Raw genomic sequence first — 13672 nt, forward strand, 5'->3', positions numbered from 1 at the left:
GGGCCATCCAGGTGCCCCCCCAAAATTGTTTCTTAAAGAGAATTTGAACATAAAAAATAAAAATAAATATATAAAATGCCCCGCGTAGTTCATGACTAAGGTTGTGCTGGCTAGAAGATAAAGAGCATCGCTAGAAAGAGGTGTAAATGGAATTGCGGGTGCTGGCAGAAGTCCCCTAAGCCACCGCCACGAAGCCAGGCTACGTGTGGCTGTCCTTGCTTTGGGGACGTGGGAGAGGGTGGCCAGGACAGCAGTGCCACTTAGCCAAAGTTCCTGGACAGGGAGTCTCCCACCAGGTCCCTTAACCACAGACTTACCTTCAAAAAGGTAATCCAGGTACTTGGACTCCACCATGGGGGACCTGGCGTTGGCAGAAGCCGCCCATACGCGCCCCTTGAACTTGTTGTACAGGTCCTGCTTCTCCAGGCACATCAAAGAACACACCAGCTCTTTGGTTCCTTTGCACTTTTGCACTTTTCTCCACCGTCTGGGGGTTGCAGCGCTGAGGGAGGAGACAGGGGAGTTTGGGCTGTGGACTCAGCCTCTGGGTTGAGAAGGCTTAGGGAACAAGTGCTCCCTTGTCCCTCCATCTGCCCGACTGTCCACCTGTCTGCCTGTCCTACTAGCCGGCTGTGGGCTGGGACAGAATGAGAACAGTCTAGTTAGGAGCTCAGGCTCTGGGAGAAGTGGGTGCTGGGATCCTGGCTCCATCCTTCATTAGCTCTGGGGTCTCAGCGGGTCATCCCCCCCATCCTCCTGCCTCCACAGGTCCACGTGGTAGCCACTACTGTCAGTGCTAACAACCGGTTTCCGCATTCTTCATTCAGGCCTTTCAGGCCACCTGCTCTGTGCCAGGCATCGCGCTGGGTGCTGTGTGGCTGTCAGAGGGGACACGCAAGTCTGCGATGCCAACCTTCAGACTTCACCGGGGTCCGAAGAAGGGACTTGCATACTGGGCATTATTCTTGGGGAACTTACAAGGCCTGACAGGTCCTGCCCTCGGGAACTTCCATTCTGGTGGGAAGGGGAGAAAGACAATCATCCCACCAGTGAGGTGAACCCAGGAGTGGGTAAAGGCAGCGGGAATGGGGAATGGGGGAGGACTGCTTTCCAAAGGTAGGCCAGGAAAGTCGTTTTGAGGCCTTGATAGCAAGTAAGTCAGGGTAGGCCCGCAGGAAGGCATGGCAAAAGCAGAGCCTGCAGTGGGAAGGAGTCTGACCTGTCCAGAAGAAAGCAAGGAGGCCAGCGTGGCGGCAGGCCAGTGGGCAAGGGAGGGAGATGTGCGCACAGGCTAGAGAGGTGGGGGGAGGGGCGGATGGGTAGATTAGGTGGGACCTCTGCATCCTGGTAAGGAGCTTGGATTTTATTCCAAGTGTGCGAGGGAGTCACTGGGAAGTTCTGAATAGGGGACCTGAGATGATCTAATTTCTGTTTTTAAAAGATCACTCTTGGGGCACCTGGGTGGCTCAGTTGGTTGAGCATCTGACTCTTGGTTTCGGCTTAGGTCACAATCTCAGGGTTGTGAGATCAAGCCTCACATGGGGCTCTGTGCTGAGTGGGGAGTCAATGTGAGATTCTCTTCCTCTCCCACCCCCTTTCCCCCTCCCCCACTGGCTTTGTGGGCACACATGCTCTCTCCCTCTGTCAAATAAGTAAATCAATCTTAAAAAAAAAATCACTCTGATAAAGCAGCTGGGAGGCTGCGGCAGTGGTCTAAGGGAGAAGGAAGGTGAGGTTGGCGACAAGGGGCTGGACTGGGGATATGTTCTGGAGGTAAAGTCGGTAGGACCTGCTCATGGATTGGATGTGGAACACGTGGAGAGGAGAATCCAGTCATTTCTGGGTTTGGGCACTGAGCAATACATGAATGGAGGAGGCTGAGATGGGTATGGCAAAGTGAACAGAGTTTTGGGGAAGAATTCCTCTGTTTTGTTTCTTGGTGGAGCTATAGTGTAAACATTAATAATAATAATTAAAACAACCCTGGTGTAGTTATATTAATATGAAACCAAATATAGATTTCAAAGTTCACAGAAATATGAAAGATGAGAAGAACCACCACCAAATGAGAAATTATTTCATTTCTCAGGAAGATATAAAAATTCTCTCTTATCTACCTGCTAAACAGCTACATACACTATACAGCAAAAACAGACAAAACTGTAGGATGAAACAGAAAATCCACAATCATTGGGCGCCTGGGTGGCTCAGTTGGTTAAGCAACTGCCTTCGGCTCAGGTCATGGTCCCAGAGCCCTGGGGTTGAGTCCCACATCAGGCTCCCAGTTCCATGGGGAGTCTGCTTCTCCCTCTGACCTCCCCTCTCATGCTCTCTCTCACTCTCTTTCTCTCTCTCAAAATAAATAAATAAAAAATATTAAAAAAAAAAAAAGAAAATCCACAATCATCATGAGAGATTTTCAATACACCTCACTCAGTAATTGATGACTGAACAAAGAAAAATAAGCAGTAAGTATGTAAAATACACAAAAAAGCAAGTGTAATTATCAAAGTTGGTCTCATGAACATAAATAGAACTGAACTAGTTGAGCCACATGTGAAACAAAATATGAACAAAAATGTTAGCACATAGTTCCCTTGGTTTAGGGACCATCCTTATGACTGCATTTAATCTTAATTACCTCGTGAAAGGCCTCATCTCCAAATACACTCATGTCAGGGGGTTAGGGCTTCAGCACACGAATATGCTGGCATACGACTCAGTCCATGTCAGGGCTGTTATGACTTAAACTGGTATGAATGCTCATGTACAAGTCTTTGTATGGACGTAGCTTTTCATTTCTCATAAATAAAGCGTTAGGAGTAGAATCTGGGAGATTTGGCAACTGAAGGTGAAACATGACAAGAAACTGTCAAGCTGATTTCCAAAGCCCCTGTACATTTCCACCAACAATGCAAGAATTCCATTTCCTCCACATGCTTGCCAACATTTAGTACTGTCAATCCCTTTCATTTTATGCCTTCTAGTTGGTGTGTGGTAGTGTTTCATTGTACCTTTGATTCACATTTCCCGGATGACTAAGGCTATTGACCATCTTCTTATGTACTTTTTGGCCACTTGAGTATCTTCCTTTGTGAAATGACAATTCAAGTCTTTTTGGGCGATCTGTCTTCTTATTAATAAGGCACAGGAATTCTTTATCTGTTTTGGATACTAGTCCTTTTCCAGTGTGTGTGTGTGTGTGTGTGTGTGTGTGTGTATATATATATATATATATATATATATATATATATATATATATTCTGTTTTTTAAATGTAGCTGGCTTTTTCATTTTCTTCAGGCTTTTTTTTTTTTTAACAGTAAAAGTTTTAAATGTGATGAAATCCAGTTTATTAGGTATTACTGACTTAATTGAATTCCCCCCAAATCATATGCTGAGGCCCTAACCGCCCCCCCACCATGACTGTATAGGCCCTTGGAGATAGGGCCTTTTAAGAGGTAATGAGGAATAAATGTGGTCATAAGGGTGGGGCCCTAAACCAATAGGACTTTAAGGACTTTCTCTTCCTTTAAGGAAGAGAAAGGGATACCAGGCACGCTCTCACACAGAGAAAAGGCCACATGAGGACAGAGAGAGAAGGCGACCATCTGCAAGCCAAGGAGAGAGACCTCAGGAGAAAGCAAACCTGCGGACACCTTGATCTTGGACTTCTAGCCTCTGGAAGTGTGAGAAGTACGAGTCTGTTGTTCAAACCCCCAGGCTATGGTATTTTGTCTTGGGAGCTCTGGCAGACTAAGACAGATTTTGGTATCATAAATAGGGTACTAATGTAAGAATAGCAAAAAATGTGTAAGTGGCTCTGCAACTGGGGAATGTCTAGAAGTGGGAAGAATTTTCAGGTGCCTGCTAGAAATTTCCAGAGTGCCCTGAAGAGACTGTTGGTAGGGATAGGGAGTTAAAGGCGGTTCTAGGAAGAACTTGGATGCAAAGGAAGAACGGCTTACTGGAAACTGGGGGAAAGGTGATCCTTGTTACAGAGTGGCAAAGACATTGGCTGAATTGCGTTTTGGTGTTTTGTGGGAAATAGAAGTTAAAAGTGATGAACACAGCAGGGAGCCTTCTTCTCCCCCACCCCCGCTTGCCTCTCTGCCTCCTTGTAATCTCTTTCTCTGTCAAATAAATAAATAAAATCTTTAAAAAAAATAAAAATAAACATAAAAGAACTTGGGACCGAACTTGAAAGGATTTTTCACTGCCTCCAAATGGGATAATTCAAGTTTTAATGCATAGACAAGTTGCATTAGATTGAGACCATCAGCTACGTTTAAGTACTAGAGTTCATAATGATAAGAAACCAAATCAATCACCTTTGGGAGATGACAGAGAACCAATTCATGACCTTGGAAACTTGCACAAAAAAATGAAACATTTGTCCTGTCTTACCTATCTGAAAGGTACACTGAATGTCAAATACTCTAAGAGAGGGAGCATCTTTTTGTAAAATAATTCCACATAATAAGTGAAAAAAAAATTGTACAATTAGAATATCATCATTTAAGAATCCTCACAGGTGTTCAAAAAGTGTAAAAGAGAAGGACAGTATCACAAAGGTCCGGAGGATGGACTTTGACCTCTAATCAGCCCTTCCTGGCTCCACTATTCTCAGAGGCGTGACTGAGGAAACCATGCTCTGGGCGCCCCCGTTTTCTGCCCTGCAGACCGCAGGTGCCACACCCCTCCTCACAGGGCTGTGTGAGAGTAACTTCAGTTAATGTGTGGACACAGTGCCTGACACACGACAAGCACACAGTTCCTGTTAGGTGTTTCCTGCCTCCTGATACACCCCTGTACAGTTCTCTCTTTTGAGAGCTTGCTGGCAATCTGCCCTTTTCCAAGCTAGGCTTCCCACCCTCTTACTCACATCCGGAGGGACTACGACAGAACAGGAAGCACGTAAGCTTTGGGGTCAGACAGGCTGGGGTTTATTCTTCTGGCTCCATCCCTGGTTCCCTCGGGCAGATGATAGCCCCCCTCTGAGCTCAGGTTCCTGGTCTCTAAAATTGGGGGAAGTGCAGGGCTCAGTCGGTTAAGTGTCCGACTCTTGATTTCCGCTCGGGCCCTGATCTCAGGGTCCTGGGTTGAACCCCCCTGTCGGGCTCCGTGCTCCCTCTGTTCCTCCCCCTACTTGCACTCTCTCTCTCACAAATAAATAAAACAAAATCTTGAAAAAAATAAAATAAAACGGGGGAAGTGCAGACCTGCCTGGGTATATAGGGAGGAGGAAGTGAAACATTCATGCGAGACATTAGAACTCAGCCTGGCACAGGTGGGTCCTGCATACTCGGCACGCACCTCCCCTTCCTGCTTCACCCTCCTCACCCGGCCTTGAGGAGTCCTCCTGACTACCTGCTTTCATCATCTTACTCTCTTACTAAAGAACATCAAGTGATTGCTATCTATGTGCAAAGATCAGCAAATCTGCTTCCACGTTCGGATTTCTCTGGATTCGTTATGGTTGCCTGGAATGCCAGGCTGAGAAGGATCTCAAGGCTCTGTAGGGAAAAGCATGATCCTCTGGGATGCCCACCACAGACTCTGCAGGAGATATGTCTGCCCTCCCTTTTCAGCTGGAACAACTCCAAGCTCCTCATTCAGGCCCTGGAGAATGCCACCACTGGGTCCCTGGAGCTCTACTCAAGCCCTGTTCCAACTCTTCTCAAAGATCCTCCCGAGCTACCCTACGACCCAGCAATTGCACTAGTGGGTATGTACCTTAAAGATACAAATGTAGTGATCCGAAGGGGCATGCGCACCCCAATGTTTACAGCAGCAATGTCCACAATAGACAAACTATGGAAAGAACTAAGATGTCCATCAACAGATGAGTGGATAAAGAAGATATGGTATATATATACAATGGAATACTATGCAGCCATCAAAAGAAATGAAATCTTGCCATTTGCAACAACGTGGATGGAGCCGGAGAATATTATGCCAAGCGAAATAAGTCAATCAGAGAAAGACAATTATCATATGATCTCTCTGATATGAGGAATTTGAGAGGCATGGTGGAGGTCATGGGGGGAAGGGAGGGAAAAAATGAAACAAGATGGGACCGGGGAGGGAGACAAATTATAAGAGACTCTTAATCTCAGGAAACAAACTGAGGGTTGCTGGGGGATGGGGGATGGAAGAATAGGCTGGCTGGGTGATGGACATTCGGGAGGGTATGTGTTATGGTTAGTGTCATGAATTGTGTAAGCCTGACGATTCACAGACCTGCACCCCTGAAGCAAATAATACATTATATGTTAATTTAAAAAAAATAAAAAAGTAAAAAAAGAGCCCCAGTAGGCCCAACACCTGTGCACTGTCCTCTAATCAGCATCATTCCCCTACCTCCAGACCTTTATCAATGCACTCTCCAAACACCTGCCACAAGCTGTCTCCCGTGGGACACAGAACCAGGAAGCTGATGACACCGAATGCAGGTGTCCCAGACAAGCCCCTCCAGCCTCTGCCCACCTCCTCAGGCTCCCCAAACACCCCACACCTACCTTTGATAGGCCACAAAATAGGTCACATTCTGGGAGTAGCCAGGCCCTGGGAGCCATGTCAGGTACACACCGAAGTCCCGGGAGAGCAGCGTCACGTTCTGGGGAGGGGGGAGAAGGGGCTTCCCTGTGGGAGAGAAAGAAGTCATGAAGCCTAGAGCTCCTGACCGTCTTGACACGGGCCATCTGGAGCTGATGAGCAGTGTGGTGGGCAGTCACATGCTCAGTGAGTTTGAGAAGCAGGCGTCATCTGGGGTAGCTAAAACATGGGAGACATGAAGTAGGCTGGGCACCCAGGGCCAGGATTCCGATCACAGCCATGCCACTAACTGCCTGTACCGCAGCCCCTTCCCCTCCCTAGGCCTCCGCGGCCCATCTGGCACCTGAGGGTTTCAGTGGAAGACCTCCAACAGGAACCATCTAATATCTACCGGATTTGCTGGACTCCAGGAGGGAACAGCCTTGAGGGTCACAGGAGCAGATGCTCAGTTCTTAGCCATGTCCCCGGAGCTTGCCTGCCTCGGTCCCTGACCGTGAGAAGATGAACAAAAAGTATTTGTTGAATGAATGTGAAATTTTGTGAAATTTGGGTCATTCCAAAGGCCCCCCAACTGGTCTCCTTGTTTCCAACATTGTCTCTTCAGTCCATTCTCCATAGAGCGGCAAGGGCTAATATGAAAGTCGGATCATGTCGCTCTTCTGCTTTAAACCCTCTAATGGCTCTCACTTCATTCAAGGCTAAATCAAAAGCCTTTATAACCCTACCCCCACCCCCAAGACCTACCTAATCCCACTCACTGCTCTCCCTGTGCTCCCTGCTCCCAGCCACACAGGCCTTTCTGCTGTTTCTAGAGCATCCTAGGCATGCTCCCCTTCCAGGCCTTTCCATGAAATGTTCCCTCTGCCTAGACTAGTCCCCCTCCCTGGATCTCTGTCAGGCTCATGCCTTTGCTTCCTTCACATCTTGGCTTAGATGTCACCATCTCAGTGACCTGGCCCCTATGTCCCCTCCTTGACATGTCTTCCCCACTGCTAACCCTTACCTCCTGAAATATACACCTGATTACGCCTCTCCCCAGTTCCATGTCCTTCCTTGGTCCTTAGGAGAAAGTCCATGCTCCTTACTGAAATACTTGACAGGCCATCTTGTCAACCTCTCCCTGATAGCTCCCCAGCAGGCTCACCAGGCTGAAGCCAATCTTGGTTCCCGTCATTCTCAAACAACTACATTCTCTTGGGTGACTTCGAACCCAGGAGTCTTTGACAGCCTGGTGTTCACCATTTACATTTTTTTTTCTTTACCATCTAATCTTTTAAAGTTTTGATTCAAATGTCAATTCCCTGACATCTCTAAGAAGTAGTAGTGAGGGCGATGGGGATGATGGTGGTGATGGTAGCAGTTAATGTGTATTGTGTCCTAACCATTTTCTTTCAATCCTCCCCACTTCCCTAGGAGGTAGGCACTAACCGTGATCAACACAGTAGAGTTGAGGGAAACAGAAGACTTGTCGGGGAATAAGTTATAGAATCAGAATCCAAAGCCAGACCTAGTCAACTCCAAATCCTGAGCTGTTGACCACACTTCCTTCCTGAGGGTCTCATGGGGCCTTGTTCAACTTTATCCTTCCAGCATCTCTGAACCGCTACTGGCCAATGACATCTGTGGACCACTGTGTGCCAGAAGTCTCAAAGAGGAATAGAATTCCATTCTTGCCCTTTAGGAGCTCATGGATCCTATGAGAATTCAGTTCCCTGAAGTATACACACAGGTCACACAGGGTGTATTTATGTGTATTTAAGATGCGTAAATTAAATGTGTATTGATGATGGAAATCCATACTGGTTACAGAATGGCATGGGGAGGGGATGGGGAGGGGGCAGGTCTACGGATGGCTCTTGCCTCAGCTCCCTACCCCTGGCCCTTTTAACCCAAATATGGGCTAAAATATGGGTTAAATACAGCTTCCACCTCATCCTGTGATCCCCACTTGGAACTGGATCACTGGGGTCCAGATGCTGTCACTGTTCCCAGCTTTCTAGCAGGTGAGCTGCAAAGGCCAAAGTCTGTGGATTATACATTATCTTGTGGCAGCACACGCCCAGAGCAGAAACAGCAGCTAGAGTGGTTATGGGCTACTGAGCCCTGGAAGGGTGGGAGGCACTGGTTTGACACTTTCTGCACAAAACCTCTTCCGTCCTTAGGACAAACCACCCTATGGGGTGGATGTCACTCTGCTTCCGTTCAGGGGACTAGACTCAGAAACAGATGGTAAATAATTTGCCTGAGGCTACGCAGCCACTTTGTGTGGGGGTCAAGATTTGAACCTGGATCTGACTGTGCTTTATCCTCAACATCACAAACAGCGGTTTGTGTTGGGTACATTAAATATTTCCCAGGTAAAAGTGTAGTTAGATCCAGATAGGAAAACTATTGAAGTTGACAGTGAATCAGGGGGACAGACAATCCCTCCCCACCCCCACATACACACAGAGGCACTGTCCTTTACCAGTTGCAATGACAGCTCCTGCTGTGGACGTGCTTGGGGTTGGGGCATCCATGAGCTGACCCAGGTGGACCGGTGGTCTTCCTCCTGCTGCCCACCCTACGGCCAGAGCCGGCCATGCTTGCTTCAGCTTCAGGCTTCTCTTCCTGAGCTTTCTTTCTTGGGTAACTCCCCTCATTGCTCTGAGCCTCAGTTTCCCCATTTGAAAAGGGAGAGAACAGTCCCTACCTCATAGGGTGGTGGGGTTGTGCCACTTAAGTAGGGGAATAGAAGTTGCTCAAGAAGCATTGGCTTTTGATATTAGCATTAGATGAAGCCCAAGGGCCCTTCTTGCTCTTAAAAGGTTAGCCTGAGACCAAGAAGTCCAAGACTGGGGGCTCTATTGGACCTTCTCCTGACTGGTTGGGGTTTGGTGATTGGGTCCCAGCCTAGGGTATTTTGTACCCTGCCTCCTTATTTACCAGTGGGAGTCCACAAAAGAAGGTGTCTTGTTAGAGTAACAACAGCGCACAGATTCCGCTCAGTCTGGGCGCTTCTGAAACCGTCTGGCCCGAAGAAGGGAAGGGGACTACGAGGGAGGGCAGGACTTCCCCTAATAGCGAGGATCCAGTCTCATATTAATGCAGGGGACGGTGCCTTTAGGAAACCTTAAGCAGCACTTTATAAAACAGCGCGGCTGCTTTTCCAACTGCCACTGTCTTTCCCTGTGCACCTAAAGCGGAATTGGCATTAGGAAACTGGCTCAGTTTCCTACGGGAAAGGAATTTCAAAGCCTTGGGTCTGTTTCGTCCCAAGTCCCAATTCAGAAGACGACGGGAGGTTCGTGGGCGGGGACGATCGCACCAGCGCGGCTGGCTGCGGCCCCGTCCCTCCCTCCCGGAGCTCCGCCACCCGGGGTGGGCGCCCCGCGCTGCCCCGCGGCCCCCGCCCGCCCGCCCCGCGGCGCCCGCGCTTACCTAGAGTGGACTGCAGCAGGCCCAGCAGCAGGGGGACCCACGGCCCGGCCCCCGCCAGGCCGGCTCCAGCGCTGCCTGCTTGGCAAGGCCAGGTCCGACCTCCCGGAGCCTCCGGGCTCACCGGCCCGCAGGTAGCCGCGGCCAGCAGCCACTGGGAGGCCGATTCGCGGGTCCGGGGCGGGGCCGGACGGGGGCTTTCCCCGGGGTAGTCCCGCAGCCGCGAACGAGGCTGACGGCGGGCTCCGCGCGCCGCCTCCGCTCCATGACCGCTGTGGCTCCTCTGTGCCGGCACTGCCCTTTGTTCAGCCGGATCAGGGCGCTGGGGGTGGGGGTGGGGGTATCGGTAAATCCGTACGTGGAGGGAGGGCAGGGAAGGAGAAGGGGTTATTATCAATAGCCGCAGTTCGGAGCTCCAGTTAGGAGTTCCAGTATGGGCTTTCAAAGAGGACTAAGAGAAGTGTTCAGAGCCAGTTTAACGACACAGCCCCAGACACCGCTGGCGGTGTCGGAGCGAGGTCTATGCACCAGATACTAAGCCAAGCCCTTCCCACGCACTGTCTACTTTAATCCCTCTGAAAATCTGGTGGGTCGGTCCTGTTACCGTGTGTATCCTTCACACCGGGAGTGGCAGCCTCCAGAGCTAAGGGACTCGTTCTGGGGGGTGGCGGCGGGGGGGGGCGCGGGAGGCGGGAGCCTCCCACCCCAGAGCCCTGGTGTGTTACCCCGCACCCCAACAGTAATCGCCTCCGAGCAAGAATGAGCCTCTACTGTCATTAAAAGAATGTTGCCCAGGGATATGTAATGACTTGGGGATGTTTCCAACATACTCAGTAGCAGAAAAGCAAGAAGCCAAATACGGTCCCATTAACAAAACTGTGTGTCCCATGGGGCTCCTGGGTGGCTCAGTGGGTTGAGCGGCTGCCTTCCCCTCAAAGTCAGAATCCCAGGGTCCTGGGATTGAGTCCAGAGTGGGGCTCCCTGCTTGGCGGGGAGCCTGCTTCTCCCTCTCCCTCTGCCTGTTGCTCTTCTTGCTTGTGCTCTCTGCCAAATAAATAAACAAAATCTTAAAAAAAAAAAAATCTGTATGTCCATAGGCATGGATAACAGATCAAGGATCTATTCCAACATGTTTGTGGTTGTTAATTTCTGGGTGATGAAGAGATATATATCATATATATATATTTAAATTTCTTCTTTCTGCTCATGTTTGGTTTCTAAGTTTTTCAATAATTTATCTGTATTGCTTTTCCAGTCAGATTATTAAATGTTCTTTTTTTTTTCTTGTCACCACTCTCCAAGGAAGTATGGCCTCCATTTTACAGCTGAGGACACGGCCATTCTGAGGCCCAGAGGGCTGACGCACGTGCTGGATTCTGGGTTCAGGCCCAGGCCCGACCACCACCAAAGCACCTCTCGGTAACTTGCTTTGTCATCTCTGGGGATCTGTGTGTATACGACAGGGCGACCGTGGGTCAGCTGTGACCATGCCCATGAACAAGGAACAGACACAGAGCAAAGAGAATCCTGGGCTCATCTCCGTGCGGGATGCTGGCTCTCAGCTTGTAGCCCAGCAGTTCTTGGTTGAAAGAACGCATTTTCACCGAATTTGGTGCACCTCAAAGTTGCCTTGATTTTGTCTTGGGTGAAAACATTCAGAAAGTTGTGGACGGTTCTGAGATAGGCCTCATGACTTCAGCTCAGTCGGCAGTTTTTTTTGTTTGTTTGTTTTAAAGATTTTATTTATTAATTTAACAGACAGAGATCACAAGTAGGCAGAGAGGCAGGCAAAGAGAGAGGAGAGAGGGAGGAAGCAGGCTCCCTGCTGAGCAGAGAGCCCGATGTGGGGGTTGATCCCAGGACCATGAGATCATGACCTGAGCCAATGGCAGAGGTTTAACCCACTGAGCCACCCAGGTGCACCCTCCCCCACTTTTTTTAAGCAGTCAGCACTTCTTCACAGGGGCTCACAGGGACCATATTTGGACCTCAAAGGCAAGGAAGATGAAAGGACCCCTATGTATCTTTGAATCTCCTTTTGAGTCAGAGCCTGGGTCTTCCACCAATGAGCTGCCAATGAGCTACGGTTTTTAGGCCCCAAATCCCACTTGGCAGTGGGGACAGGGCCATGGGGAAACATCTCCATCTGCCACTTGTTCCACCCACTTGGCTTGTCCGATCCTGGCACCTGTTCTTTTGACAAAACCTGTCACATGCTTGATCTCCCCTGTGCCCCACCCCCCACATCAGGTTAGGAAATTGTGTGTCTGGATGCCTCGCTGTATCAACATGAAAGGACATTTGGAGACCACAAAGGTCAAGCTCATTGCAGCTCTTGAAACCTTCAGAGAAGTCCTCTTGGTTGTGGGCCAGAAAATCTCAGCCAGTGACCACAACCTAGCCTCCACAAAGGTCCTCACTGTGCTGCTTCGGCTTCTTCCTTTTCTTTCTTTTTTTTTTTTTTTAAAGATTTTATTTATTTAACCGACACAGATCACAAGTAGGTAGAGAGGCAGGTGGGGGGGCAGGCTCCTTGCTGAGCAGAGAGCGTGATGTGGGGGGGTGGGGTGGGGGGGGCTGATCCCAGGACCCTGAGATCATGACCTGAGCCGAAGGCAGAGGCTTAGCCACTCAGGCACCCCCTGCTCCGGTTTCTTTCCACTCTCTCAAATACTGAGAATGAGGCCATTCTGGAATAAAATGAGTGTATTTCTACTCTCTTTTTCGATCTCTTTATCGAAAACAGCCCTTGATAGCATTAATGTTTATTTGAATCCTTGTTACACAGCAAGTGCTACAGTTTACATATATTATAGTATTTGATCCTCACAACCACCCCACCGATGTGGGTGTTAGGATCCCTTTGCACACATGAAACTCTGGGAGGTTCCACTGCTTACCCAAGGTCACACAGCTGATTAGTGACGAGGCTGGAATTTGGACCTCGGTCTGGCTGTCCTCAAAGCCTGGGGTTTGAACTTCTGCTATTCCTCCTCCAGATGGTTAAGGGCAGACAAAAATAAAATTCCCCAAGCTTGATCACTTCCTGATTTGCACAGATCACAGCATTAAACTCTCATGAGTGCTAGGATGTCGGCTCCCTCTTTGGATTAGAATCTCAGATAGAAGCAGTGGTGGGAAGGTGGAAATTGGGAAATGTTTCACAGCTGGGTCTCGGTGGGCAGGAGGAAGCCCTGCTTGGTAGCGTATGTGGAGGTGTGACTACGTCCTCCACAGTCCATTTCAGTGCGAGGTCACTGAACAGAGTTGTGAAGAAATGCTCCCAGCTGGTTATGTAAGCCTGCTTTTCCACAGGTGAAAGAACTATCACTGAGATTCTCCGCATTTAGAACAAAGCGCATCCCAAACCCTAAGTGGCTTTTGGGGTGTCTGGTCCACAGCCCGGGGCTCAGGATCTCTTACACAAAGTCAAAGTTTACAACATGGCCTCCACCTCCCCTTTGAATGTTTCCTCCAGTTCTCCAGGCTCCAGCCTCACAGGGAGTCCTGCCGGTTTCTCTCCCTTCCTCCCTCCCTCTCGCTCCCTCCCTTCCTCTCACACTTTCTCTTTCTCTTTCTCCTTCCCTCCCCCCCTCACCTCCCAGCCTTTTCCCTTTCCAGGTTTTTCCCCCCTCTAGCCCTCCAGCCAACTCCTATTCCTGCTTCCAGTCTCCACTCCGATGTCACTTTCTCAGGGT

General features: G+C 49.3%; 1 protein-coding gene across 1 annotated transcript in view; it reads right to left on the minus strand.

Moving 5' to 3' along the window:
• Positions 1-13672, minus strand: part of IFNLR1 (interferon lambda receptor 1) — a 30903-nt gene that overhangs the window by 9522 nt on the left and 7709 nt on the right. Inside the window, exons 2-4 of the mRNA XM_059376348.1 lie at positions 9978-10412; positions 6521-6644; positions 318-502 (exon numbers count right to left, since the gene is read on the minus strand). Coding sequence (XP_059232331.1) covers positions 318-502; positions 6521-6644; positions 9978-10412 — 744 coding nt within the window. The remainder of the gene's footprint in view (positions 1-317; positions 503-6520; positions 6645-9977; positions 10413-13672) is intronic.

Source organism: Mustela nigripes, chromosome 14 (assembly GCF_022355385.1).
Source record: "Mustela nigripes isolate SB6536 chromosome 14, MUSNIG.SB6536, whole genome shotgun sequence".
Classification (NCBI taxonomy): Eukaryota; Metazoa; Chordata; class Mammalia; order Carnivora; family Mustelidae; genus Mustela; species Mustela nigripes.